The 26,031-nt window shown below is 48.8% G+C and overlaps 1 protein-coding gene across 1 annotated transcript in view; it reads left to right on the forward strand.

Moving 5' to 3' along the window:
- The window catches only part of GPC3 (glypican 3), a 140,174-nt gene extending 126,073 nt beyond the window's left edge, over nucleotides 1–14,101 (forward strand). The window contains exon 8 of the mRNA XM_030229078.2: nucleotides 12,943–14,101. Within this exon, the coding sequence (XP_030084938.1) occupies nucleotides 12,943–13,118 (176 nt within the window). The 3' untranslated portion in view covers nucleotides 13,119–14,101. The remainder of the gene's footprint in view (nucleotides 1–12,942) is intronic.
- The last annotated feature ends 11,930 nt before the right edge of the window (nucleotides 14,102–26,031 follow it).

Below are 26,031 nucleotides of genomic sequence, written 5' to 3' on the forward strand. Positions count from 1 at the left end.
GTTGCTAATAACTAAGGTGCACCCTGACCAGTTGCACACATTCAGGAGCAGAAACCTGTCTGTAAAAATACTTACCCAGCTTCTGTTATGTAGGATACAGGGTAACTATATGGGATTGCCTGGAGGCTCCTAAATCCCCTCCATCCCACTGAAACCTGCACTGGGGGGCTGGATGGCTGCAGGATGGCACTAACCCTAAAGCAGAGCTAACAGACAGCCCCTGGAGCAAGCCCTGCTCTGAGGAATCCCTCCCTGGGCATCTCCCTGCAGCAGGATGGGATGCTCAGGGGGACTCTGCCTCTGCTTCACCTGCAGCTCAGGTGTGCCTGCTCACCTGCTCCTCCCAGGTTTTGGGAGGGTAAAGGCAGGCATGCACTGAGAAACTCCTGCTGTTCCAGGTCTCTCTGAATTTGCCTGCTGCCCAGCTCCTGCCCTGCAAGCCCAGCACTCCTGTTACACTTTGACACCCCATGTGGCCTTAATGGGTTTCCCAGGCTGCAGCTCCAGCACAGCCACCACTCTTTGTTAGCTGCAGGGGCTGCCAATCCCCCTCTGCCTTCCAGCTCTCTGCAGCACAGGTATCATATTTTTTTAATGCACTTGGCACATTTTTCATCCAGGAATTTGTTGCAATAGAAACAGTGACAGCAGATGTTTGTGGGTTGGCAGGCTGCTCCTCTACATCCATTGTGAGTGCCCTGGGCAAATGGTTGGTCCAGCTTCCAAGGGGACACAAAGTCATCCAGGCAGATGGAAAGATGGGAAGGCATCCAGCAAGCCTGAATGGAGCAGAGCAGGGGAATCAGGAGCAGAGAGGGTTTTGTTTCTTTCCTAGAGCACTGCAGGAGAGTGACCAAGGCTGTGTCACATTGTGTGCATTTGTTCCAGGGGAGGATACCAGCTCAGCAAACTCTCCAGTGAGGGTTTCTGCAGCATCTTGGAGCACCCCTGCATGCTGGGGTGCCTGCCCATTGATCTGCTTCCCATGGGGCTGCTGGGGATGCCTCTTGCAGCTGGAGAAGCTGGAGGATGTCTCACCCAGGAATGGGTCACACAGCAGCCCAGCAGCCAGGGGCACACAGGGAAGCAACCAGGATGGTGTGAGGAGCTCCTGTTACTTCTTGTGGGTAAAAAAAATGACTGCTAATGGCAGAGACTGTTGAGGAGAAACAGGGACTGAGTGGATGCCCTGGAGGGTGGCTGTGGCATGGGACTGCCCCTGGTGTGTCAGCTTTCCCTGCCTTGCCATGAGGAATGATTCAGAGCCAAACCTGGAGTGGCTGCCTTCTCAGGGGGACCTGCTGGGACGTGTCCAGAGGAATTAGAAGTATCCTGGGGGGAGGATTCTGCTGCTTCAGGGTGGCTCAGGGCACTCAGAGGTGCTTTTCTCAGCTCTGCTGTCAGTGTTCCTGAAACCTCGCCACAACCCAGCTCAGTTTTAGCCATTAGTGAATGGAGCCTTGTGCTTGGGACCAGAAGGTTTCGGTGCTTAATTAATTTCTTCAAAGTGGAGGGTGTAATTAATGCCTGTGGTGTGCTTTGAGACCCTTGAGTCTCTTGGGCAGTGTGCAATCTGGTTTGGTCTATGAAAATCATCTCTGGCCAGCACCACACACCAGGCATGGCCATCTCAGCGTGGCCACTCATCCTGTCACAGGGTTTGGGGGTCTCTTGGTCTCTGCTGGTGCTGTCTTGTGGAGGACCATGGGCAGATGTAGCCAAAAACATCTTGTTTCCTCTCCATGCTGACAGTCCTCAGCCAGTGAAAATTGTCCTGTGGAGCCAAAGGGGAAAAAAAAGTCCCCTAATTCCTTAAAATGGGGGCATCTCTGTCTCCTTCCCTGCTATGCCCACACAGACCTTTGTCCCTGAATTCCCTTTGTTTTTCAGCAATTTCTTCAAACAAAGAGGGAAAATTGTTGCTAGTTGCTTTGTGCTGGCATGAGTAAACTATCTTTCAAAGTCTAGGCAAACTGAGTTAAAAATTGATATATTTTGGAAGCTTAGGAGAGCTAGGCAAATTTCCTTCCTGATATCTCTAAAGCTTTTTTGTTCTTACTGTCAGCATTGTTTTTGTGGGTGTTAAACATGAACATAAAGGAGAATGCAACAGATTGCAGGTACGTCACATTCCAGCACAATCAATGCCATTATTTAAAGAAGATGCTTTTAACCAAGTCTTTAAAATCCCCTCCTCATTTATCAGTTTTCAGGTGTGTAAGTGCACAGAATTGCTCCCTGTCCCACCCCCTTGTGACACCATCACTCACACTCTGAGTGATCCACAGACATTTTACACCACCAAGCATTAACAGAAATAAATTAACACTTTAAAAGCATAAGTGTTGTATTTCATAGGAGTCAGGCAGGATATTTGGAAGGGAAAGAAATGTAAATTGAATGAAATTCTTAAGCAAGATTATTGATATGACAGGACTAAAGAGCTTGGGATTCTGTGAAAAGTGCCTCTTTTCATCCCTCTAATAAGTCCATTACTTGCACTCGGGAATATTTTAAGGTCCTTTTCATGCTGACTCTGGAGTTGAGCATGCTTTGCATTTCAAGCTTTGTCTATGAATCAGTAGAAGCCAAAGTTATTTCTGCTTTAAAATAACAGGAGCAGGGAACAGCTAATCTCTTTTCATTCTGAGTCCTTACATTATTTTACTGGACAGAGTTTGTGTTGGCTACAAAACAGGGCATTCACAAAATCTATGAGAAGGAATTTCGTCTAAGAATGAAGCCTAGATTGCAGTATGCATAAAGACTCCTTTTCCTGAGGCCATTAAGAAATTCCAAATCTGAGCTATTTTGAACAGTGACATTAAATTAGCCTTGCTAATTCCAGTAATTCAAGCCGATAGCTGAGTTTACAAATCTACTAGATGAGGCCTTCCCATAATTACAATCTCAATGTGCTTTTCAGCTAAGGTGAGTTGGCACAAAAAAAAAAAAAAGATAAATAAATAAAAGGGGGGAAAATGCTCTTTCTGTTCTGGCTTTTGAGATGAATATCTCTAAAGAACAGTTAAGCAGCTGTATTGCACCAATAAGACATCCCCTGTCCTGGACTGGTAAGTTCATTTTGCCTCTCATGTGCAAGGGAAATGCAGGGGAGAGACTGGATTTCCCCCTGCTTTGTTTTTTCTGTTGTCTCTTTACAAAGGAGAATTCATGCAGCTGGTGCTTGTAGTTCAGTTTTTAGTTGTTTATTTACAGGTGGTAATTCTTCCTGGGAAAAGAAAGAGTGTGACTGGTTCCCCTCTTTTGTGGGCAGAAAAAAAACCCCCAACCTTTGGTGGATAAATCCAGGTTAGAGCAGGTGGAACAATGACACAAAGGTGCAACCCTTATTATTCCTCTGAACAAAGATGTTGATTTGCAGATCCCAACACAGCTAAACATTCCCAGTGTGATGGAAGGGTTTTGAGAATGTGTTTTCAAAGCCATAAGGCACAAAAACATGAAACAAATAAAATTGAGTGCATTATTGAAAAGGGTGTTAATTTTATTAGAACCGAGCTGAGGTAATATAAGGGCGAGCCTAAGTATTCACATCAGCACTTAACTCAGGCTGCAGTGTTCATAAAATGTCCTTTTGATCAAGCTGTGAGTGTTTTGATCCTTATTCTGTGAGCATCATTCAAAGTGACCTAACTGTAGCTCCAAACAGGCATCTGCAGCTGCAGAAGTCCTTGAGCAATAACAGGTCAGGAACTTGAATGTGTGCTCTGCCAGGAATGCTAATATTGCAATCCCTTCTTGTTGTTGTTGTTCCAAATAAGAAGGAAAGCACAAAAACTCTCACGAAATAAAAATTCCCAACAGAAAATTGTCTTACCAGCATCGATACTTGAGTGAAAAATATTAACAAAATAATGATTTTAATCTATCAGAATAATACCTGCATGGCTGCTAAATAATTTTATATCATCCCCACATGGATGTTTGACCTTTCTCTTCTTGGGAGCCACATTGTCACCACTGGCACATTGGTGATTCTCCTGATTTAAGAGGATGTTTTTCTGCTGGGTACCCCCAGGATCTGGGTGCGAGTCCTGCAGCTCACAAAGCCATGGCAGCACATTGCACAACCACGTGGAGCCTGTTTGGAGTAGGGATGGACCAAAAAACGTTTGCAGAAGCCTGGCAGTCATCTCACGTTGTCCACAGGCTCAGGTATATGCAGCAGATTGTGCCCCAAATGCTGCTCAAGGCAAAGTCAGGTAGAAACAGCTCTGCAGTTTTTAGGGGCTGGAGGGAGCTGCTTTTGCTCCCCAAGGCTGGAATGATGGCTGGGAAGGAGTGAGGTGGGGTGGGGGGCACAACAAGACTCTTTTCTTTCTGAGGCAGTGAAGAGATGGGGGAGGCAGAAATGCAATTCTTGATTTCCAGGAAACTCTTATCTCTAATCTCTGTAATCCATTTTAGAGAGGATTTTGTGATTTTGAAGGGATTTACAAACTGGATTACATAGCCTTTTTATTTTGATTTTCCACTGTGATTGTGACATTCCTGAGAGAGAGCCATGATTGCTTCAGATAGGATGGAGAAGGAGGCATTTGTGGGCTTGGGCCTTGGAGCCCTCTTGAGTTGTCACCTCCTTGTTTCACTGCTTGCTGGGTCAGTGGAGGTGTCTTCAGAACAATTTGGGTTTTCTCACATGAGCAGTGTGTCCTCATCCCTGGCACCTTCTTGTGGCTGTACCAGCTGAGCCAAGGAGATGCCAGGCAGAAGCCCAGGGCCAATCCCCTCCATCCCTTGCTCCCTTCCTTCTGCAGTGTGGTCTCCTTGAGCTCCAGCATGGTCCCAAGCATGACAGGGATGCCCCAGGACCCCAGGAAGGTGTAAGTGTGATGGCAGAGGTCCAGCACAGCCCAAGCACTGCAGCCACAGTGTCCTGGTGCTCAGCAAGGATGGCACTGGGATTCCCATTGGAACTGCCACCACCACTCACATCCAGTTTTTAGCACCATCATTCCACCAGTGCTTTGGGGTCAGGGTTTGTGTCAGATGTTACAGACACCCAGTGAGCAGCTGGGCTTTGTTTGGGTGTTTCTTCACTGCCATGCAGTGCAAAGCCAGGTCCCAGTGTCAGACTACAGAGGCAGTTCCTGGGGCTGCTCCCACTGCAGGGAAGATGTCCTGAAGCTGTTAAAACGTTCCAGTCCATGAACCCAAACCTTCTTCTATAGAAAGAGGAAAAGTTTGGCATGGTGATGTTTGCCAGGACCTTCTGCATTACCCCATTTTTACAGGCTGAAGTCACTTTAATGTTGTTTTAATGCGGGTCCAGGATTATTTTTGTTTGTTTGTTTATGCAGGTTAACACAATGAGAAAAGCCAGGTGATGCTGTTGCCACTTGGCTTCCTTCCCTTGGCAGCTCTCACCTCAGCTCCTGCTCTATGCAAACACTCCCCTGGCATGGATAGGGGGGGCTGGCTGTCCATCCATGCTGGTGACCCTGGGCAGTGCCAGAGCACAAAACCTCAGGAAGTTTCTCCAGGAGCCAGAGGCAGGCTGAGCAGAGGATCATGGAGCATCACCATGCCTCATCCTACCTGCCAGCTCTACTGTGGGCTGAGCTGGTATGTCCATGCACAGCCCAAACTCTTGGATTTGACCTGAAATCTCACTTGATATTTCCCTTGGCATCATGAGTTGAAGCCTGGTGGATGTCCAGGGATTTTTCACTGAGTGTAGACATTGCACAAAGTCCTTGTCCCTTTTGATTGAAGAGGCACATTCCTGGTTGCCTACTTGAATCAGGAATGCCACAAGCCCCTGGTGTCTGTGGCCTGGGCACTTTCAGGGCTGGTTTCCACACACAGTGAGTCACAAAGGGAGGTGTCAGATGTCCCTGGGTGCCATAACACCACCATGAGCTTTCCAATCAAGCATTGAGAAATATCCTTCTGCCTTGAGGGCTGCTTTTAGTGGCTAACATCTGGAAGGCAGCGACCATTGCATTCCCCTTAGGACTGCATTTTTTCAGGTCCTGCTAAGACCTGAATGTCCTGAGCTTAGAGAGTTGAAGGCCAGCACATAGCAAGAAAGAGCTTCATCTCCTGGTGAAATCCAGGAGCTTTTGGGGAAGAAAACATGAAGGAGAACATTTCAGTTAGATGGGAGTATGTTGTTTTTAGTCATTAGAGGGAATATGAAGCATTTAATTTTGCTCTGCTATCACTGGGAGCCTTACTTCCCAAAATCAAGAATGTTCGGAGATGTCTCAGGTGACAGCAGAATGATCAGAAGGGATCTCTTTGTGATTCAGATCTTGAAGATCTCCAAACAGGAAGAAATTACTCACATCTGGGCTGAGACACTGAGGGATCTTCAGGATCATTGCTTGACCCAGTCGTGTATTGCTGTCACTTAAATAATTTCACTTCTATTCATACTCTTCTGTTTACAGCTATTCCTCTTTTTATTTCTTGACTCCTGTCTTTGTAGATGTTTTTGGCTGTAGGTGTTTAGCTCCCTATTTTTCAGTGCTTTTCTTCTCAGCTCTTTTAGGTAGCAGCTCTTCATCTGGACTGTACATCTGGATATCAGACCAGGGTAATGCTGCTTCATCAGCAAGGTACAAGGACTCCAGCACTTCCAATTAATAATGCTAATGAGATTTGTTAATTTTTAATAGATTACATGAGTTCATTTTGCTAAACACGTTTTTGTGGCTCCGCTCCGTGAGTGCAGTTCAGAAACTCTTTCACGCTCTGCCAAGGGGAAAACGAGGAATGCAATTGCAGATGTCAGATTCTCTTCAGGGTAGATCTAGAACAAACCAAGGAACAAAGAATGTAACGAGTACATTTTCAAAGTACACATAGGCCCAGGTCATAAATGATGGCCCTTCCTGGCCACCAGCCTCTGGCCAAGGTGGGGGAAGGAGCAGTTGCTGGAATTGGGGTCATGGTGCAGCCCCTCTGCCTGTACACTGTGTTGGGTTTTGAGGGTGTTTTGTCCCTTCAAAACACCCATCAAAAGCTTGTGGATGTGTGTGGAGAGACTTTTGTGGTAGTACTGGAGGCTGGAGAGCCAAGGTGTGCATACTGGCTGCCTCTCAGAGCTCAGTGCCTCGTGTACCCCGAACAGCACCTGGTTACACCCCTGGCTGGGACTGAGATGGACCTTCCTCACATCTGGATTCCCCCAAATCAATTTACTGCTGCCTTCCAGAGAGCATCGATCCTGGGAACTTCCTCCCCCTTTGGTCCCGGGTTTGTGATGGTACCTGTGGTCTCTGGGCTGATGGTGAGCACGTGCTGCAGGCCACGGGCCATCAGTGGCACACCAGCAGCCCAGACGCGGCAAACAGGCGAACAGGGGAAAAGTCTTGGTTTGCAAATCAGCAATCCCAAACCTGATTCCTTTGGGTTTCTGCCCAGGAAGTTGGTTTTACCCCTTGCTGCTGAGCCATGCCAGGCTCTCTTGGCTGTGTTGCCGATGGCAGCAGGGTGGTGGTGAGCTGGATTTTTTCTTCTTTTTTTTTTTTCCAAATCCATATTGCCAAGAGCCGCACCTCCTAAATTGCTGTGGAGGAGGTGGAAAAGCAGAGGCACAAGACCATGCACATGCTGCACATCTATCTCAGTGGTGTGTGCCAACACAAGCACCACAGCCAGCCCTGGCTCAGCGCTTTAATTACACACCGGCGCGGCCGCACCTACGGCTGGGCTGTTGCAGCTCGTTGTGCAAGAAGACAACTGGCAAACCTGTTGGTGCTCCAGGATTTTAATGGTAATCAGCCAGAGGGCAAAATCATCTCCCTCAAGAGATGAAGCCATGATTGGCTAGGTGTTTGGAAGAGTTTAAGGTGTTTTGGAGAGGCAGAATGTTGGGAATCTCGGCTGTATCCATGCAGTTGTGGCTGTTTATGCCATGTAATCCCATGGATGGTTTCAGGTGTTGCCTTTGGGGAGGCAGAGGTGTGTTTGTAATATGAGCTGTTTGCATGAAAAAACCAGATAACTGCAGGCTGAGGCGAGCAGAGCTTTTGGTGTTCCAGGAAGTGTTTGGGATGAAATTGGACTGTTCTTCTACATTTCAGGTGCAAACACCTGTGAGAGTGAAATGGTTGGTACTGTAGAGAAGGAGATATTTGGGAGCCAAGGTGAGGCAGACTGGTGTGTGGAATCACAGGCTCTTATGCTTCACCTTGCAATGAGTCAACAGTTTGGGCTTGACTTAAACATCTCTCCCTTTAAGAAATCCTGTCCTGTTTTGGAGACAGCCAGTCTGCTGCATCTGTTGGCATCTTCTTCCCCACACTGAAGATGCTCGCTGTATAAAAGAATTACACAAAGCAACGTGCTCTGGAGATTGTCATTTTCAGTGGCAATGGTAGCATATGCTTTCCTAGGAAAAAACAGTCCTGAAGGAAAGATGCAGGCAGATGCTGCAGCTTGCCAAGCTGCCCTACCTGTCTGTGACATTTCTACTTGATGTGTTTTGCTGGAAACATGATCCATTCCCTTCACACTGCAGTGTTTCCATCATGTGCAAACCAGGGCCATCACCACAGCAGCCCTGTTGGCTGAACGTGCTGTGTTTGGCTTTGTGGTTTCACCTGTGTTGGGATCCCCTCACGCCCGTCACGGCTGCACGGGGCACTGGCAGAGCTATCAAGTGACAGGGGGAGGCAGTTTTCATGCCTGGCCATCCTTTATGGCTCTGTTACTATATTGGGTCCATGGCTGGAACCATCTGCTGGGGCAGGCTTGGCAGGCAGGCAGCCCAGATGCCTGGCTGGGAGATGACATTCCCTGGCTCTGGGCTCTGGGCAGCAGCCGAGCCAGCCCACGGCAGCAGGGCTCTTAGAGGTCATTTGCCAGACATTTGCTAGCAGTTCTTCGCCCGTGTTGTCCATTTTGAGGGTGAAAAGGGGTGGTTTGGTAGGCAGTGGTGGATTTGGCAGAGAAAAGCCTGTGTGCCAGTACTCTTCCTCCCAGCTCCTGCTGTGCCAGCATGGAACATTTCATCCCAACTCAAACCCAACTTCCTCCCAGTTCAGCCCTATTTTGTAGCCGCCTCCAAAGCTGGTGTGGTTCAGCAACAAGAGCTTTCTAATGATTCCCAATAAGCTTGTGCAGAGTCAGTATGGCAGGGCCAGTAGGCATTTCCCTAATCCATGGGAAAATGCCTCCGCTTTCTGTCGTGGATGCGGAGAGCGCGTGCTGCAGGGCTGGCGCCGGGTTTTGTCCTCCACGCTGCGAGGCCATTGAAGCTGTGGCTGTCCTGGGAGCACAGCACAGCAGATTTGTGTTAGAGGGGCTTTGGTTACAAAAGATGCTTCCGGAGGGACCGGCTTGTGTGCGGCTGGAGACCTTTCAGCAGCTGTGTGAGGATGCCGGGAAACGCTCGGCTCGCGTGAGGAGGGGCAGGGAAAAGCACAGCTAATGACTGACTATTATTTTAAAGGGATTATCTAATCTGCAACCCAGAGGACAAGAGGGACCAGAATGAGTGAAGATTGAATTTGTAATTAGTGCAGATTGTTGGTAATACCCCCTGGACTCTGATTATGAACAGAAACAGATTTTTCTGGTTTCCTGCCCTCCCCTGAAAGGCTTTGCAGGCCAAAGGGCCACTTTGTACTGAGAAGCTGATGCCAGTGAATGGGGTGATCAGAGCTGGAGTGGGGGAGATGTTTAATGCAGAAGGTGTCTGGGTAGAGGGGAGGCAGAGGAGTACCTTCTCTCAGGTTATTTTGCAGCTCAAAGGCAAAGTTTTGGGTGGGTGTGGCCAAAATGGAGTATGTGGAATGTTAGTTTCAGTTACCCCACCAGCCATCCTGCAGCTCTATCTCTGATGCTGAGGCTCTCACTCCTGGAGGCTGTTGGGGGACAGGAGGTGCAGGGATGTGGGGGTGACCAGGTCTAACCAGTGATCCTAACAAAAGCTGGAAATTATGATGGAACCCTCTCAAGAACTACCTGGTTAGGAACATTTGCTAATTTGGGTTCCTGGATTTGAAATATGTTTATTATCAATAATATAAGCAGAAAGATCAGAGGCAGTGGGCAGAAAGTGATGCACAGGAAGCTCCATCTGAATATTAATAAGAACTTTTTTACTGTGCAGTGACTGAGCACTGGAGCAGGTTGCCCAGAAAGGGTGTGGAGTCTCCCTCTCTGGAGATAGACTCCATCCCGTGCATTGTGCCCTGGGGCACATTGTGCATTGGGCCTGAGAGGGAGCTTGGACCAGATGACTCACTGTCATCCCTTCCAACCTTACCAATTCTGTGATGTATATTTTTAATGCTGTTATTGCCTGGATTGGCTGCCTGAGGTCTGTTAGAGGCTCATACCTTTTATTTTCCCTTCCTCTGATGTAGCAAAGGTCATTAGGAGTTAAGTGAAAGGGATTTGCAAGGGTTACAGATCCATTATTAATACAAAATAAAAGATGCTTGGCTAAATCCATCACGCCTAAAAATACAGTGTGGCACAAATAAGGAGTAGGATACAATGGAAGGAACAGTGAAAACAAACGGCACACCCAAGCACTAAACTTCTGAAGCAGTTAAGGGGAGGAAAATAGCATTCTAATCTCTGATGACAAGAGGGTTTCTATTCTCTTCTCTTTAATTTGGCCAGAAGGGAATAGTGAGAGAATCACCATCCCCATTTGGGTGAAATGCTGTGATTTAAAAACCTACCCTTACTCAAGTTGAGGTGAAATCCCAGAATTGGAAAATTTCCCACGCAAAGAATATGTTTGGAACACTCATTTTGGCTGAACATTTCCAACGGGATTCAGCTGCTGCATTGAGACCCGTGCAGGAACTGGAATCTCATAAATTACATCCCAGAACAAGACTGTAAATGGGGCCGTCAAAACCCTTTGTGCTGTTAAGGACCTTGCTGAAACACTCTTTTGTTTCAAATTTCTTTTCTAAAGGGAAGGCAAGAGTAGTTACTCAGTTCCTGGGGAGGTTTTAGGTTTGCTAGGATGTCCAGTAAGACGATATTCTGCCCCAAAAGCTCTCGTGATCACGGGTCTGTGAGCGTGGAGGTGCCTGACAGTGCTGGGACCCCATGGAGCATCTTTTAGGTTTCAGAAGCCTTGGTAATGTTTGGAAATACCTTCCAAAACACACTAGGGCAGGTTGTGATCCAACACTGTGCCAGCCGAGGAGTCTTGTGTCAAACAACCAACTGTGGAAGTAATCTGCTGTGATTTTATTAACTCCAAATCCCTTCACTTATTTTCCAGAAATGAGCTTGGGAAAATGAGGTGGTGCAGGCAGGCTGTTCCCAAAGTGCCCTGAAGCCTGAGCATGCCTCATGCCAGAGGGACGTGTTCTTTCTGTGCTTGGAAAGTCTCCCAGCACATCCCTTTCAAGGTGGCACCTTTCTTCCCGTGGCTGGGCAGTGCCAGAGGACAGCAGCATATCTGTACTGTTTAGAGGAAAAGCAGGAAAGCTGGGGAAAAGAGGAATTGCAGAATTTGTGGGAATCTATCAGAGAATTCAGTTTACCAGGCGGGTTCTGCTTGCACCTGGCCCTCTCTGTGCATGGATAACTGCACCCTTTGAGCCATTTCTGACCTCCTTTGATGGCCTGGGCTGACTCACTTGTCATGCTAACATCGTTCTGCTTTGGTTTTGCAATGTTTGGGTATTTTTTGATTAAGAAATACTGCCTGTTTGCCTTGGCAGTGGCATTCATTGGATTGATGTGGCATTTTTTAGATAGAGTGCTTATTCAGTCTCTTGGATTCTTTCTCAGGGGTGGGGTGGGATGATCCAAACCTTTCCAACATGCTAGTGATCCAGGAGGCTTGTATAAGTCTTGAGCCAGGGTCTCTTCTGATGGAAACCACCAGTTTCCTCCAGCTCCAAAGGCCAGGCTCTGAGGATAAGACAAACAGGCTTACCTGATTCCCATTTGGGACCCAGAAGGAGATGGCAGCAGCACAAGCAGGGCAGCAAGGGCCCCACTGCCTTGAGAACAAGCATGAGTGCACCCACTCAGTCCAGCTGACTGACAGGTTCAAATGCCCCAGGCAGACCTGGCTAATGGCATCTTAAAACACCTTTTACTCCTTCTTCTTGGCCCTGAGATTTGCTGGTGTCTTGTTTTTCCACATTGTCTATTTGGACTTCTTTACTCTTCCCTGCCCCAGCAAGAGAAGGGCAGCTGTGAGTTACTGCTCAGCTGGTCCCTTGCAGCCAGTGATGGGTTCCCACAAGCTTTCCCCCCGTTAATGTCATGCTCCTCTGCCAGTGCTATCCAAACTTTTATACTGAATGCTTTCTTGGATTGAAACCCACATGTGCTTCGTCTCAGAGTCTCCAGGTTGCAACACCAGCATGCCCAGAGTGCATGATCCATTCACATTCCTTCCTTTGATGAGGTAGACCAGGGATGGGATGTGTTCTCAGTGCTACAAGGAGCATATTTTGCACACTCTTACGTAAGATTGCAGGAATGCAGAGCTCCCCAGGTCCTACAGGAGCCAGGAGGCTTTGGTGAGCAAGGCCTTCTGCTGACTCTGGGTTTGGGGAAGTGTTGGTGCTCGCCAGGATTTCCTCACTCCTGCACGCATCCTTGTTGTGCCTGGGGAGCAGACACAATTTGCATTGCTAAACACCCCCTCAAAGCTCAGCTGGTTTTCTTTGGGAGTAGCTCTCCAGTAAGGCACATCCCCTATCTCTTTTGTTTTCTTACTGGAGCACCTCTCAGTTAGGATTTTTTGGTCTCTCCAAGCATGAGATTTGGTGTAGGGTACTGAGACTGGTGGGTGCAGGACTGACAAGATGTTGGCCAAGCTCTTCTGGCCCATCTGTGATGCCTTTGACTGCACCCAGGCCCAGCTGCCCTCAGCTGTGGCAGGGCTGCCCCAGAACCCCAGTTTTTGGAAGTTCTGTGTGTCAGAATGCTGACACACACCTCGTGTTACTGACACCTCTCTCCTTCTGCTTTCAGAGCTGGCGTATGACCTGGACATGGATGACATCTCTGCAAATAAGCAGCTTCTGAATCAGCAAAGCAAGGATGGTGCTGCAGTCCCCAGCAGCGACCCTGGGAGTGCAGCCACCCACCCCAGTCCTGCTGCTGGCATTGCCCTGGTCCTCCTGCTGCTGCTGGGCCACCAGCCATGAACAGTGCTGGTGGCATCACTCCATGCCTTCTTTTAGTGAGGAGGATATTTGGAACCTCTTCTGAAATATATGCACATTTCCAAAAATGGGACAAATGCCCTGAGTCAGTTTTTCAAGACTCTTCACAGAAAAAAACCCCAAATTTAAAAAAGCATTCATGGCAAACTAGTAAATATCTAACAGTGCTTTTAAAAGATAATCCTGTTAACTATAAGCAGGTTCATATTAAATTGTGTTCCTCACAGTTTTTCAACACTGAGGTCTCCCTTGCTGTTAAGGTGAAGACCATATTTCATTTTGAGTTGTTCAGACGTGCATGGGGTACAGAACACCTATGGCCTATGAAATACTCTCAGCAAATATCATACCCCTGATTCCTAAATTGACTTAATACAGATTTTTTTCTGTAGTTCAACCAGTTTTTGTACTTACTCCAAATTCATGTCTCACCCCTGGGAATCTGGTCAGGACATAACAGAGAGCACGTGAAGACAGGGGAGAGAGAAGATCAGACACTTGGCAGAAGGAAAGATGCTGTGGAAGAGGAGCTGTCCTGCACTGGCATTGTGGTGAAGATCTGCTCCCCTGGGCACAAAGCCCACCTGCACCATGGCAAGTTGCAGGCGATTTTGCTGCTCACCCCCCAGCCAGGTCCTGAAGCCCTTCAGAGCAGCTGGCTGATCCCCACCAGCATCCTTGTGGCACATGCAGCAACCTGGCTTCATTCTTCAGAAGTGAAGCACCTCCTTTCCCACGGGAAACCTGCGAGCACAGCTCCAGCCAAAGGAGCGACGGCGGGGATGCGCGCGCTGTGCTTTGCAGGGTGAACAATGACTGCCCAACGTGTTGTGCTATGAAAGGGGAAAGAAAAGGATTTACAGCCTTTTACAGGAGCCTGAGGCAGATGAGACTCTTACTCATGTGTTTCTTTGCATGTTCCTTTACGTAAGCTATCTCTAAAATAAAGATTGGTTGCTCTGTAAGTGGTGCCCTGGCAGTAGCCTCCCGTGTGTGCGAGACAACAGCCTGTGTAGTGCTGGAGTGGGCAGCCTGGGAACACCAGCTGTGCCCAGCTCAGGGACACCAGGACTTGGCTTGGTCTGAATCAATGAATGGGCTGGGCTTGGTTTGGTTTCTGGCCAAGATGGTTGCATATTTCTGTTTAAGATCTGCCTTTACTAGAGTGTTTCTGTCTGCACTATCTTAAGCTGCAGCATGTGCACGTACGTGTGCATACACCCCCTCACACACACGTGCATGCTTCAAATATTTGTGTGCATCAGGCCTCTTTTACAGCAGCTTTATGTTTAGGAGAAAGTAGATAATTCTAAACCATGCAGTCAGATGGTCTGGAGAGTGGAAACTTCACCCAGTCTAAGGGGTGGGGCTGACCTGTCAGACTGAGTTGAAGCCTTGGGATTGTGTGAAGTGCTTTGGGTTTGTGGCAGAAGGAGAGATGATTGTTGCTCCACTCCTCTGCATGGAGATGTTAATTCCCAGTTCACTGCTCCTGATGCAAAGGAGCAGATCTGGGCTAACCCATGGCATGACCTGATGGTTAATTGTTGGAGAGCTCTCCTCTGGGTTTCAGAATCCTCATGTCCCATCCACACCAGGGTGAGTGCTGGGGGTGTTTGGGCAGTGCTGCTGACATGCGGTGCTCCTGTAAGGGCTGAGTTTTTGCATCCATGCACTGTGATGCAGTTTTGTATTTTACATGTTTTTGTATTTTATATTTTATGTCTCCTGGGACTGTGCTTTGACCCCTGGGTCAGAGGGGTCCTGGGGCATGGGGTGGTGCAAGAGAGAGCCAATGGTGGTGCTGGCAGAGGCATTTCTTCACCTTCCTGCTGCTCAGCTCTTGTTCTGGCCCAGCTCCTCACATCATCCCAGCTCTCTGTGCTGCAGCTGGCTGAGCCCCTGAGCCTCTGCTCCACCAAAGGGAATATTTTATTAGTGCCACTTGAATTTGAATCGCTTCTTCCCTTCTGATCATTTTCCTTTCATCCCCTGGGAGTGCTGGGGGTGGAAGTGGGCTGCTGGGTTTGTTCAGAGATGATGTGCTGCCTCTGCCTCGCCAGGTATCGCTGGTACCAGTGCAGGGACATCATCTCCTCTAATATTATCTCAGAAATATTCTGTGTGCTGCTGCTTCCTTAGATAAGCAGCAGGATGGGAGGGTGGCAGCAGTTTTTCAGTACAAGTCCAGTGTGTTTTCCCTCTGAGGAGCTGGAGTGGGCTGTGCCTTGCTGTGTCTCACAAAGCCTGGTGGGTTCTCCCACTTGCATCACCACAGTGTGATGCTGGTGCTTCTCAGCAGAAGACCTCTCTGAGGCATGCTGAGCCTGGTTTCCCTTTGCTGTTTTGCAAAGCTGTGCTTGCTGGAGACTTTGTTATGATCAGAGATCACAAAAAACAGCCTTTGAGCCCACTACCTGCCAAGTTTATAAAATAACAGATTATAACCTGAAAAAGCAGCTGTTGAGTTTTCCCCTGACCTGGGTTTGTTCTCATGTTTTAACAGGGGGTTTGCAAGGAATGCCCTGGCCACCAAGGTGGAATAGAGCTGGTGTTCAATTCTGAGCTGTGTTTCATTCCCATCATGAGAAATAAGGAATATGTTTTCCCTGTTTGTTTCTCTACACCATTTCTGTGTACTGTGACCTGCCTTGCCATGGGATGGGGCCCCTCCATCAGATGGGCACTGTCACCTCCCCTCTGCATGTGTACCTGGAGCTCCAAACCTTGTCCCAGGGCATGCAGGTTTAACTGCTAATACACAGTCGAGATTATTTGTATTTTTATCATTATTGATATATATTATTAATGAGTATACATATGATATATATGATAAGTTTATATGAGTCAAGGAGGAGGAGGGTTTGAGCTGCTGGCAGGTGCCAGGGCTGGAGCTCAGCTGTGCACACAGCACCATGATAACACAGGGATGTGAATTCAGCACCAGTGGTGGCCACTTCTGACCTGCAAAGTGCCACCAGAGTAAATACCTGGGGTTTCAGCTGAATAGAGGAGTTTATGGCATGAAGATGCTTCTGGAGAAAAAAACCCCAAACAATGGAAAAACTCCTTTTCAGATCGTTTTTAGCTTTGTGATGAAACCCAGGGCCAGTCCTGAGCTGTCACTGACCCCAGTCCCCACATCTCCCTGTGCAGAGCTGTGGATTCCTTGGTGCAGCTGCCAGCAGGGTCCCAGTGGTGCCTTGTGGGCTTGGGACCTTGTGCTGGCACCAGATAAAGGCCTGGCAACCTCAGGAATGTTTCCTGACAGGTGACTGTCTTGCACTGCCTCACGTGGCTGAGCCCTCACTCCTGCCCAGTTAACCTTAGTGCTTCCTGGCCAGTTCTGCAGCTCCTTTGAGTTCCACTCACAGCAGTGGGGTTGCAGGAGCCTGCTGGCCCCATCCCAGGTGTGGGCAGGACTGAGCAGCATCACCCCTCGTGCATTCTGCAAAATAAAAAACTGCTTTAAAGGTAAAACTGCATTCCCTGGAGGGGTTTGCAAGCAGCCTTAAAAAGGTGATGAAGCCAACACCTTTCCCTGTGTCTGAGGGTGGTGATGAGATGCAAACATGTGCTTAGCATGTGTAATGTATTTCTGCACTAACCACACATCAAATTATAATTTAAAACCAAAATATTTTTGTTGGATGGGAAGTTCCAGTTCATTAATCAATTGACTAATAGTTTAGTGCTGGAATGGTAAAATCTAACACACTGAACAGCTGCTACAAACAGCTGGTGCTCACGGCTCATGCTGTTTGGGAAAGTGAAATCTAAAGTGTCTCAGTTTCCTTTTTCAGGGAGATTTTCAGAATTCCTCATTCAACTCCATGAGCAAAGCCCTCAAGCCCTCTGGAGCATGGGCCTAACAAGGATCCAGGGCTGGATTCACTGGAGCTTCCAACTGAAACAAAATGCCCTTTGCATGGAGGATGCTGAGAGCACCATCAGAGACCTGGCAGCTGGACATGTTCCTGTGGGTCAGCAGAAGGGGACACGTGGAATCCTGTGCTGTCAGGTGTTTGGTTTGCTTTTCAGTCCAAACTGGTGCATGCTGAGCTGTGGGCACAGCAAGGGAGATGCCACCAACCAGAAGGGCACTTTCCAGCCTTGGAGGGTGCTGGATCAGGGCACAGCTCAGGGTCCTGCTGGGGTGGCACACCTGGGGACTGCTGTGCTGGGAGGGAGGAGGTGACTGTCTTGCACTGGTCCTGCTCTTGAGAGCTGCTGGTCCATGGTGAGGTGGGTAGGAGGTGGTGGTGGTGGGCAAGAGGCACTGAGGGGGCAGGGAGACAAGCAGGCTGCAGCAAGGACCACAGAGGAGATGGTGCATAAGTCTCTAAAGTAAAATATTTCAAACCACTCAAACATTCAGAGTGCTGACACATCTCCTTCCCATGTTGGAGCACAGAGCTCAGGGGTGGGACTGGCCAAGCCCACCAGACCAGTCCTGCCCTGCAGGCTCTCCAGCTCCCCTAAGCTAAAGCAGCCCAGGAATCTCCTTTGGGTCCCAAACTCTTGAGTGCCTTGGTGGGAATTTCCTTGACCTTTCCAGCAGTGCTGCAGCTTAATGATTGACAAGTGCTGCTAAAGCTTTACCAGATCACACACCACACCCCTAGAAGCAGGTGGCCATTCCCAGAAACCCAGAGATTTTTAAGTTTTAGCTCCACAGCTGGGGGTGACTCAGCTGGGCCCCAGGAAAATCACAAATTCTCCCAATATATTATTTGTTCCCTTAGCAAGGAGTTAGGTTTAGAGGTACTGGGGGAATGAAATCAGCATCCAGGAGGGAATGGGATGAAAAACTATGACATTGGAGGATGCTTGGTGGTCCTTAGCATTGGAATTTGGGTTTTCTCTTAGGGACATGATGAGGGTCTCTATATGAAGAAAAAAGGTGAATTTTGTTCAGCTCCAGCCTTGCTTGGCTTGCATGGCTTGCTCATGGGAGACCTCCCTAAGAAGTAAAAGTGGGGGGGGAAAAAAGCAACCCAAACCCACAAACAACCCACTAAATAGGCTTGTCAAAATGTCACTGAGGGCATTCCCTGGAGATGAGGTAACTGAAATTTTGGCATAGGAAGATGAAGCACTGTGGCATGTTTATACAGTCAGCAAATTTACTGCCTTCAAAAAGAAACCCCAGAAAAGCAGTGGGTATTAATCAAATATAATTTATTTTGTCAAACATTGTATCCTTTTGAAAATAAACATCTTGGTGTTGTTTTGCTGAGAGCGTGCTAGGATCTGAAGCACACGGCCACGCTTGGGGCTGCAGAGTGATGCATCCCACAGTCCCTCCTGACAGATAAAGCCATTCCCTGCAAAGCCCTCATGCCCAGCTCCTGGTGAGGCTCCCCATGAACCATGTGCCAGCACTGCAGCCCAGGTTTGGAGAGGGAGAAATCCTTCTTGCTGCTGTGGGGTTTTTCCTCCTGGGTACTGTGTGGTGGGGTGGGTACCCAAGAGCACTTTGTGGGGAAGGAAGGGCCCCACTAGGGATTATCCAGCATTGTTTCAGATGCTCCTTGGTGGCCAGAGGGAGAAGGAAGGCTTCTCCCAAGTGATCCAGCACATTACTGGTGTTGAAAACCAGATTTTTCATAGCAGAAGTACAGATTTAGCCTCAACCTTGCCGTTTACTTGCTGCCTTCTTCCTTGTAGGAGCCCAGCAGAGACCTCAGCAACTTCTTGCAACGAGTCAACACATTTAGGGGTCTCTGCCATTTGTTTTTGTTTGCTTTCACTGTCTTCTCTGCTATTATTATTTCAATGTGCAAAGATGCTGCACATCCAGAAAGGAAATCACTGCTGGATCCAAGCAGCACAACCCTCAGCTCCAGCTCTCTGCAGGCTAATCCCTAGAAAGAAGTGGAAAGCCTGCCTGTAGCAGCCTGTGTCCCTTCAGTGTCATATTATATTACCATCCACCATGTTAGCAAATGGGAAAATAAACATGAGCTGGATAGCAAAGCAAGAGGCTGTTTAATTACAGATGTGAAGAAGAATGACGTTTGTGTACATTCCACCCAGAAGTGGATTAAAGTGGTGACCTTTCCTGTGGTGTGAAACGGGTTTGTTGTGGAGTGCAGGCATCTCGTGTCACTTCAAGATCTGCCAGACATTTTGTTGCCCCTGTTGTTTATGGTTAACATTGGATGATGTCTCTTGAATCTGAATCTCAGCAGCTGACAGCATTTTCTGAGAACTTGTCATCTGGACTCCATCTAGCAAAATTCCGGGTATTGGGTGTATTTGTTCTCATTTGATGGAAAAACAAAGTTTTATGGGAAAAAAAAAGTAAAGAGAGAATGGTGGCATTTGTGACTCATGATATTGAGCTGAAACTTGTGGAACAATCCAGGATTTGGCCCAGGGTCCCAGACCCGTGGTGCAAGTTCCTGCTATTGCCTGACACCATGTGTGGGACAAACATCTCCTGAATGTGGTAACCAGCACGGACACTTGGCCATGGCAGTGCCACAGAGGCATCAGGGATGGCTTTGCTGTGCTCAGCCTCCTGTGACCACGTCAGAGGAGGGAAATACTATTTCCAGCCCACCAAAGTACCAGTATCTTGCTTTCTTGAATCATTCTAGCAGGGACCTTGCTCCAGATTCTTGACTGTTCTTCTGGTGACAAGGATGACAGAACAGGAGGGCAAGGAAGGGGATTTCTTTCCACTGGTGTTACCAGCCTTGGTGATGTGAAAGCCCTGCAAAGGATGTGCTCATCACCTTGCTGATTCTGCAAGTCCAGGCCATGGAAGCCCCTGAGTGGCCATGGAAGCCCCTGAGTGGCCATGGGAGCCCCTGAGTGGCCATGGGAGCCCCTGCCAGTGCTGCCAGCAAATGCTGGGGGCTCCGAGGGCCAGGGAGATGCTGTCTCATGGAGGAGTGAAGGCACTAATTGGCCTGGTTAATTGCAGAGAGGGTCTGTGATGTGACACTGGTTTGTTAATGAAGGACAGTGGCAGCAAGGGGGCTGCTCTGTGCCTGTGAGCAGCAGCTCCTTCCTTAATTGCTGCCTCTTCCCAAGGCACAGCTCTGAAAGGATCCAGGGCACTGCTACCCTGGGCTCCCACCAGCCAGCCTGGCTGGATTGGGAACCAGGGGCTGTTTTGGTTTGCTGGATGCATTTCAGTGCCCAAGGCTGGGGTACAGGGCAGCCCTGTCCTGCTTCCCCCTGGCACTGGGGTGAGGGGCAATCCAGCTGTGTGGGCTCAGGTTCCTGCTATTTCACTGCCTTGGGATGCTCCACACAGAGCAAGGGACACAAGGCCTGGGCTAGGCAGTGGGGACCCACTTTCCAATCCATGGCAGAGGAACAACCTGTTGAGTGTCTCAACTGGAGGAAATCCATGGCATCAGGCTCTGCTCTGGCATATGAGGATGATGCTGGGGCTTGACCAGTCCAGAGGGCCGGAACACAAAGCTGCTTTGGGAGGGAGAAATGTCATTAACATAACAGGGATTGCCTTAGAGCTGGAGGTGATCCAGCAGAAGGATGGAACAGGGAAATGAGCCTGGCTGCACGGGGTGGCTGTGTCACACAGCTTGGAGACAAATGTTTAGCAGCAGCATATCTGCTGGTGAAAGAATAACTAGAGATATGGGTCTTGCACCTTTTAAACACTCCAAGTCTGCAAATGTGGGGATGGGATTTGCATGCTGCTTTATTTAGTATTGTAAAAACTGTGCCATGTTTATGGAAACTACCCTGCAGACAACAAGTGTGTGACCTCAAAAAAAAGTTTTTTTAAAAAATGTAAAAAAGAGCAGAAAAGTGGAGAAAAACTCTCTCCATCAGTGTCCCAGCTCCAGCTCTGTGGTGGTGCTCAAGAGGAAGCTCTTGCTTCCCCTCACATTGTTGCTGCATCACGAGGCTGAAGGGTCTCACCACTGATAATTTGTGTCTTTTCCAGGGCCAGACAAGCCCACTGAAGTTGGGGACTCACTCATCCCCCTGTGGGGCTACTGCTTCAGGGGGTGCAGGTGACAGGCACAGAGGGGAGATGGCAGTGGCTGCTGTAGGTGGCATGAGCCGAAGTCCCCAATTTTGGGGGACCAAGCAAGGGATGAGGGAGAGGCAGGAACACTGGAAGGTCTCAGCACAGAGTGCAGGTTGGGTGTGAGCACCGAGGGAAGGAGGGGACCCCCACCTGCTCTGTGTGTGGCTCTGGGTGTCACCTCCCTCTGCAGAGACCTCCACAACAATCACTCCCTCCTCTCCCTCCTAGGAGGGCAAAGAGCCCTTGTGTGGGAGGATATGATAATGACAGCCATAATAATAATAATAATAATAATAGCAACAACAATAATAACAACTGCTCTGTAGCTCATCCTGCACACTCACTCAAACCTCTGTGCAGTTTCCGTGCTTCTTGCCTGAAATCTGTTTTTACAGCCTTTGAAGAGTGATCATTTTAAGCATGATATAGACAGATCATTTAATTATTTTAAGGAGACTGATTGATCCCACAGCCTGATGGGCTGCCAGACTCCATCTCTGGTGACTGTCTGGCAGAAGCTCCTGGTTACTGTGGTCTTGACTTGCTAATCCAATCTCTAAAGGAGTAACTCAAGATCCTGATGTTCCTGTCTGCTGACTGCAGGATAAGTGGAGTCCCCTTTTACCACCTCTTTTACACAGCCTCACATGGCATTTTGGTTAAGGATCTGCTCTGGATCTTGTTGCTGACAGCGTGGGATGGGCTGTGGATGGTTTGCAGGGCTGTGGCAGTGCCTGGATGAGCTCTGGGCTGCTGAGGGACTTGCCCCTGAGCCCCTGGCTGGTTCTGTTATCACTGTGACACCCAAGGGAAGAGCTGGCTGCACGAGCAGGGGCAGTGAAATCTCTGCTGCCGGAGGTGCAGGGGAAGGTCAGAGCAAGCCATGGCCAGAGGGTGTCTGGAGCATGCAGGAGGGACGAGGGAATGCTCTGCATGTCAGCCCAGCCAAACCTGCTCTGCCTCTTTTAAGGGGTCTCCACTAATGTTACCTGTCCGTGGGTAAGGGATTTGTGCAGTTTGTGGTGCTCCATCCCAAAATAGTCATGGTTAGACAAAGTGTTAAAACATAATTTGCTCAGTGTTGCTGAGTGTGATGAGCCCTGAGATGCTCACAGAGTGGGAAGGTGCTGATGCTTCACCTCCTGTCATGTTCCCATGCTGTTTTTCCCCTCAGCCTTCTCTCTTCCATGGGGTCCTGGGCAGGTACATACCAATGGTGATCTCCAGGTTAATTAAACCCTTTGTTTTTATATTTTTTCCACTTGAAAGTGTCCCTCTGAGAGAGGCCAGATGCTCCTGCTTTTGAAGCATACTTCTTCTGGGGGCTGAGACCATCCCCTACCCCAGCACTGCTGTCACAGGGGCACACCTTTCTGTACAACTCATCTCTGGAAGACACAGATTGAGTCTGCACCATGTGGCAGCAAAGGAGGAGCCCATTCTGCACCAGGCCCTGCAGTTGAGATGTGGCTTAGGTGACTTAGGAGGAAATCTGTGTCTCTGGGACATGTGTGCCAGCTGACAGGCTCTGGGAAAAAAACACCCGTAGGAGCTGGTGTCACTGTAAATGTCACAGCATTGTTATCCCAGCAGTGGCAGAGCTGGCTGGCAGAGCCAGGCCTGCTTTAGAGACCAAATTAAATTTTAAAGAATTTTTAAATTAAGAAATTAATTAATTAGGATGTCCGTTCCTGCCATCTGTTTTTTGCATGATTTGGGTGTGAGTTTTCAGTTTTCCCACTGCATCCGTGAGACCGGGGGAGCAAAAAAACTTCTTTAAACAGCTAAGACAACAATTTCAAGTGCCAGGCACTTACATGAAGTATTGTGAAACCTAAATTGCAGGATCTCAGCACTGCTTATGGTTACTTTCAGGCAGAAAGACCCATGTCACAGGAGAAGAGCAGGCACACAGCCACCTGATGCTTCACCTTCTCAACCCAAACAGAGAGGTGAGTCACAAGGAAATTTTCCACAGGGAACATTTTTTTGCCCATTAATAGCAAGAGGTGCTGAGTGGTTTTTTCCCTCCTGTACAAGAATCTATGGTGAGCATCTGCACCACGGGATCCACGAGAACTGGTTGTTTTTGGGGGGCAGGCAGGGGAGGATGCTGCAAGGAGGAGAGATGGTGATTTTGCACAGAGGCAGTTTTGGAAGTGAGGTCTGAGTCACGGAGGGGACAACCCTAGAGCTGCTCTTTTAGACCAAGATGGAACCCAGAGTGCAAACTGTGGACATAACAGCCAGCAGGATGCTAGGTCCTCCAGTGACAGGCTCTGCAGAGGGTGTTTTGCAGTCTTCAGCTCCTCCAAGACATGTTTTTTCCAGAGGAAGGAGATGTGGGGCTGTGCCCAGCCCTGCACTGGTCATCCTGGGAGGTTCCCAGCCTGTGCACCTGGGGATGCTGAGCATTGCTCCCACAGAGGCTGTGGGAAGTCACACAAGGTATCAAGAAAAATCCTTTCTTCTATTTTTTTTTGCTTTCTCCCTCTCTTAATTCTTTACCCACCCTGCCCTGGATGTATCTGAAGGCCATGGGTGCTCCCAGCCTGCCTGCTGGAGTCCAGGGGAAGGCACAGGCTGGGCAGCCTTGGACAGACACATCAGGGGGACAGTGTTGCTCCTGCTGTCCCCATCCCTGCGGGACCACCCACGCGGCTCTGCACATCAATCAGCCCTGCCTGAATCTCGCCACTGGCCACCTCCCTGACCCCACCATCTCCCTCCTGCTCCCTGGGGATTCAAGTGCAAATGCCCTGGACCATGGGCTGTCCAGGCACCGGCCTCAGCCTTCCATGTGTGCCCGGGCTGATGTGGGATCTCCCTCCAGCTGCGAGACCACCATGTCCTGGGTGATTTACAGCAGGAAACATCGACCTGCAGGCTAACCAATGGCTGGGCTTTTGGGGTTTTTTTCATCTTTTTTTTTCCTTTCTTCTCTCCTGATCAGCTGTTGAAATAAAATGACTTTCATTTTTTTCCCCCCTCCTTTCTCCCCAGTCTATGCCCAAACCACAATATCGGTTAAAAATATCGTCTGTGAGAGGAAAAGGCAAATAAATGAGTACATCAAAGCCAGCAGCCTGGGGCCGTTGGGTTGGGAGAAGAAATAGGGCTAGGCCTTGGGCCCATTATCTTGCTGATATCTAATGCCACCACTTCAGAGTGTGAGAATGGAGCCTTTTTTTTTCCTCAGCTGAGCGTGCTGGCCCTGCTGGTGTTTGGGAGCACAAAGGCCGCCATCCACCCCAGCTCTCAAGGCAGACCGTTGACATGTTGCTCTCAGATTTCATTCCTGAAAATCTGGAACTGTATGCTGAACAAATAACATGATCTTTTCCCTTCATCTGGAAAGGATAAAAACAATTGCTGGCATTCTGAGCCGATCACTCTTTCTTTTCCTCCCTCCTCCCTCCCACTTTCCTTACAAGCCCCAACTCACTACCCACAAGTCACAACTTGCATATTTTCATTTGAAAACTTTAAACCATGGGGGGTGAGGGGCAAGAATGGAGGAGAAGGAAAAAAGAAGATTAAAAAAAAAAAGGATTTCAAGCAGCAGTGATATAACCATGCAGCATGTTATAACCATGCACCAGTGTGCTGCCCCAGCCCTGCTGGACAAGGAGGATGGAGCCAAAGGCAAGGGATGCACATCCCTGCTGTGGTATGCATGGTGCTTAATCCATTTAGGGGCTGGGATGGTGAGGAGGGTTGCACCCTCTGGGACCTGCACTATACCCTCTGATTGGCATCGAACCTGGGAGTGGGACAGGAGCTGTGATCACTTTGGTTCAAGGCAAAGTCTGGTGACTCCTCTCAAGCAGCAGGACTTAAGCCAACACTCATCCTGCATCCCATTCGCCCAACTTGCTCCTTCATGGGATTTGCTTCCAGCAGTGCACTGTTGGGAAGAGGAGCCACATCAGCCTGTCCAGCCAGGTGATCCAAAGGGTGAGCAGTGTGTGCTGCCAGGACCTTCTGCCTGCAGCAGTGGGTGTTTTAAGCGGGTTTTGTTTACATCCACCCCATGTAGCACAAACATTTTCCACTCTGTGTTTACAAATTCTTTTGAAATAGCCTATAAACAGAACTAAAAGAGTGCCTGAGGGTAAAAAAAAAAAAAAGTTTTGTCATTATTTCTTTTATATATCATTATTTTCTTGACACTGAAGGCTGGTACAGAACAGGACTTGGTCATGTCCTGCTCAGAGCTGGTACTCCCTCTGCTTTCCTTTGACCTGTTTTGCTTTGTGGATCTCAGGTGATATTAAAGGAGTTGGCCACTTCTGCTCCCCTCTGCTAACAAAACCTCAAAGGCAGTGACGTGCATCCCTGCTGGAACGAGGCAGATGTCTACAAACCAAATGCCTGCTGGACTGGTGCCCAGGTGGAAGTGCTTTGAGGGGAATGAAAGGCCCCAGATGAAGTGCTGGTTGCAGTAATTAAGACCTCTGGAGCTCCCCCTGGTAAGCTCACACTGATCTTTCCCAAGTTGTCAAAAACCAGCTCTGGCCTCTCTGCTGCCCATCACAGTGCAGCTCCATGGGCTGGAGCACGGAAACCAGCGCTGCTGTGGAAAGCAGCTGCCTGCCCACAGGTAGCAACTGCCACGAGAGGAGATGCCCAGCATCAGAGGAGACTGGGATGGCCCTGCTGACAACTGTGGGGCAACAGGCTCCCTCTTCTCCTGGCTCTGCTCCCCAGTGTTTTAGCTGGCACCAGGGAGTTTAGGTGATAGGCAGCAATTACTCATTTTTAAGTGGTGCCAGCTGGCTGGGTTATCTGCTGCTCTGAACATGCCTCTCCCTCTCTCTCTCCTTTCCATGTTGAAGAGTATTTCCTGCTGCTCTGAATAGTGCATGGGGTTGTTCC

The sequence above is a fragment of the Serinus canaria genome, chromosome 4A (genome assembly GCF_022539315.1).
Source record: "Serinus canaria isolate serCan28SL12 chromosome 4A, serCan2020, whole genome shotgun sequence".
NCBI classification, from domain to species: Eukaryota; Metazoa; Chordata; class Aves; order Passeriformes; family Fringillidae; genus Serinus; species Serinus canaria.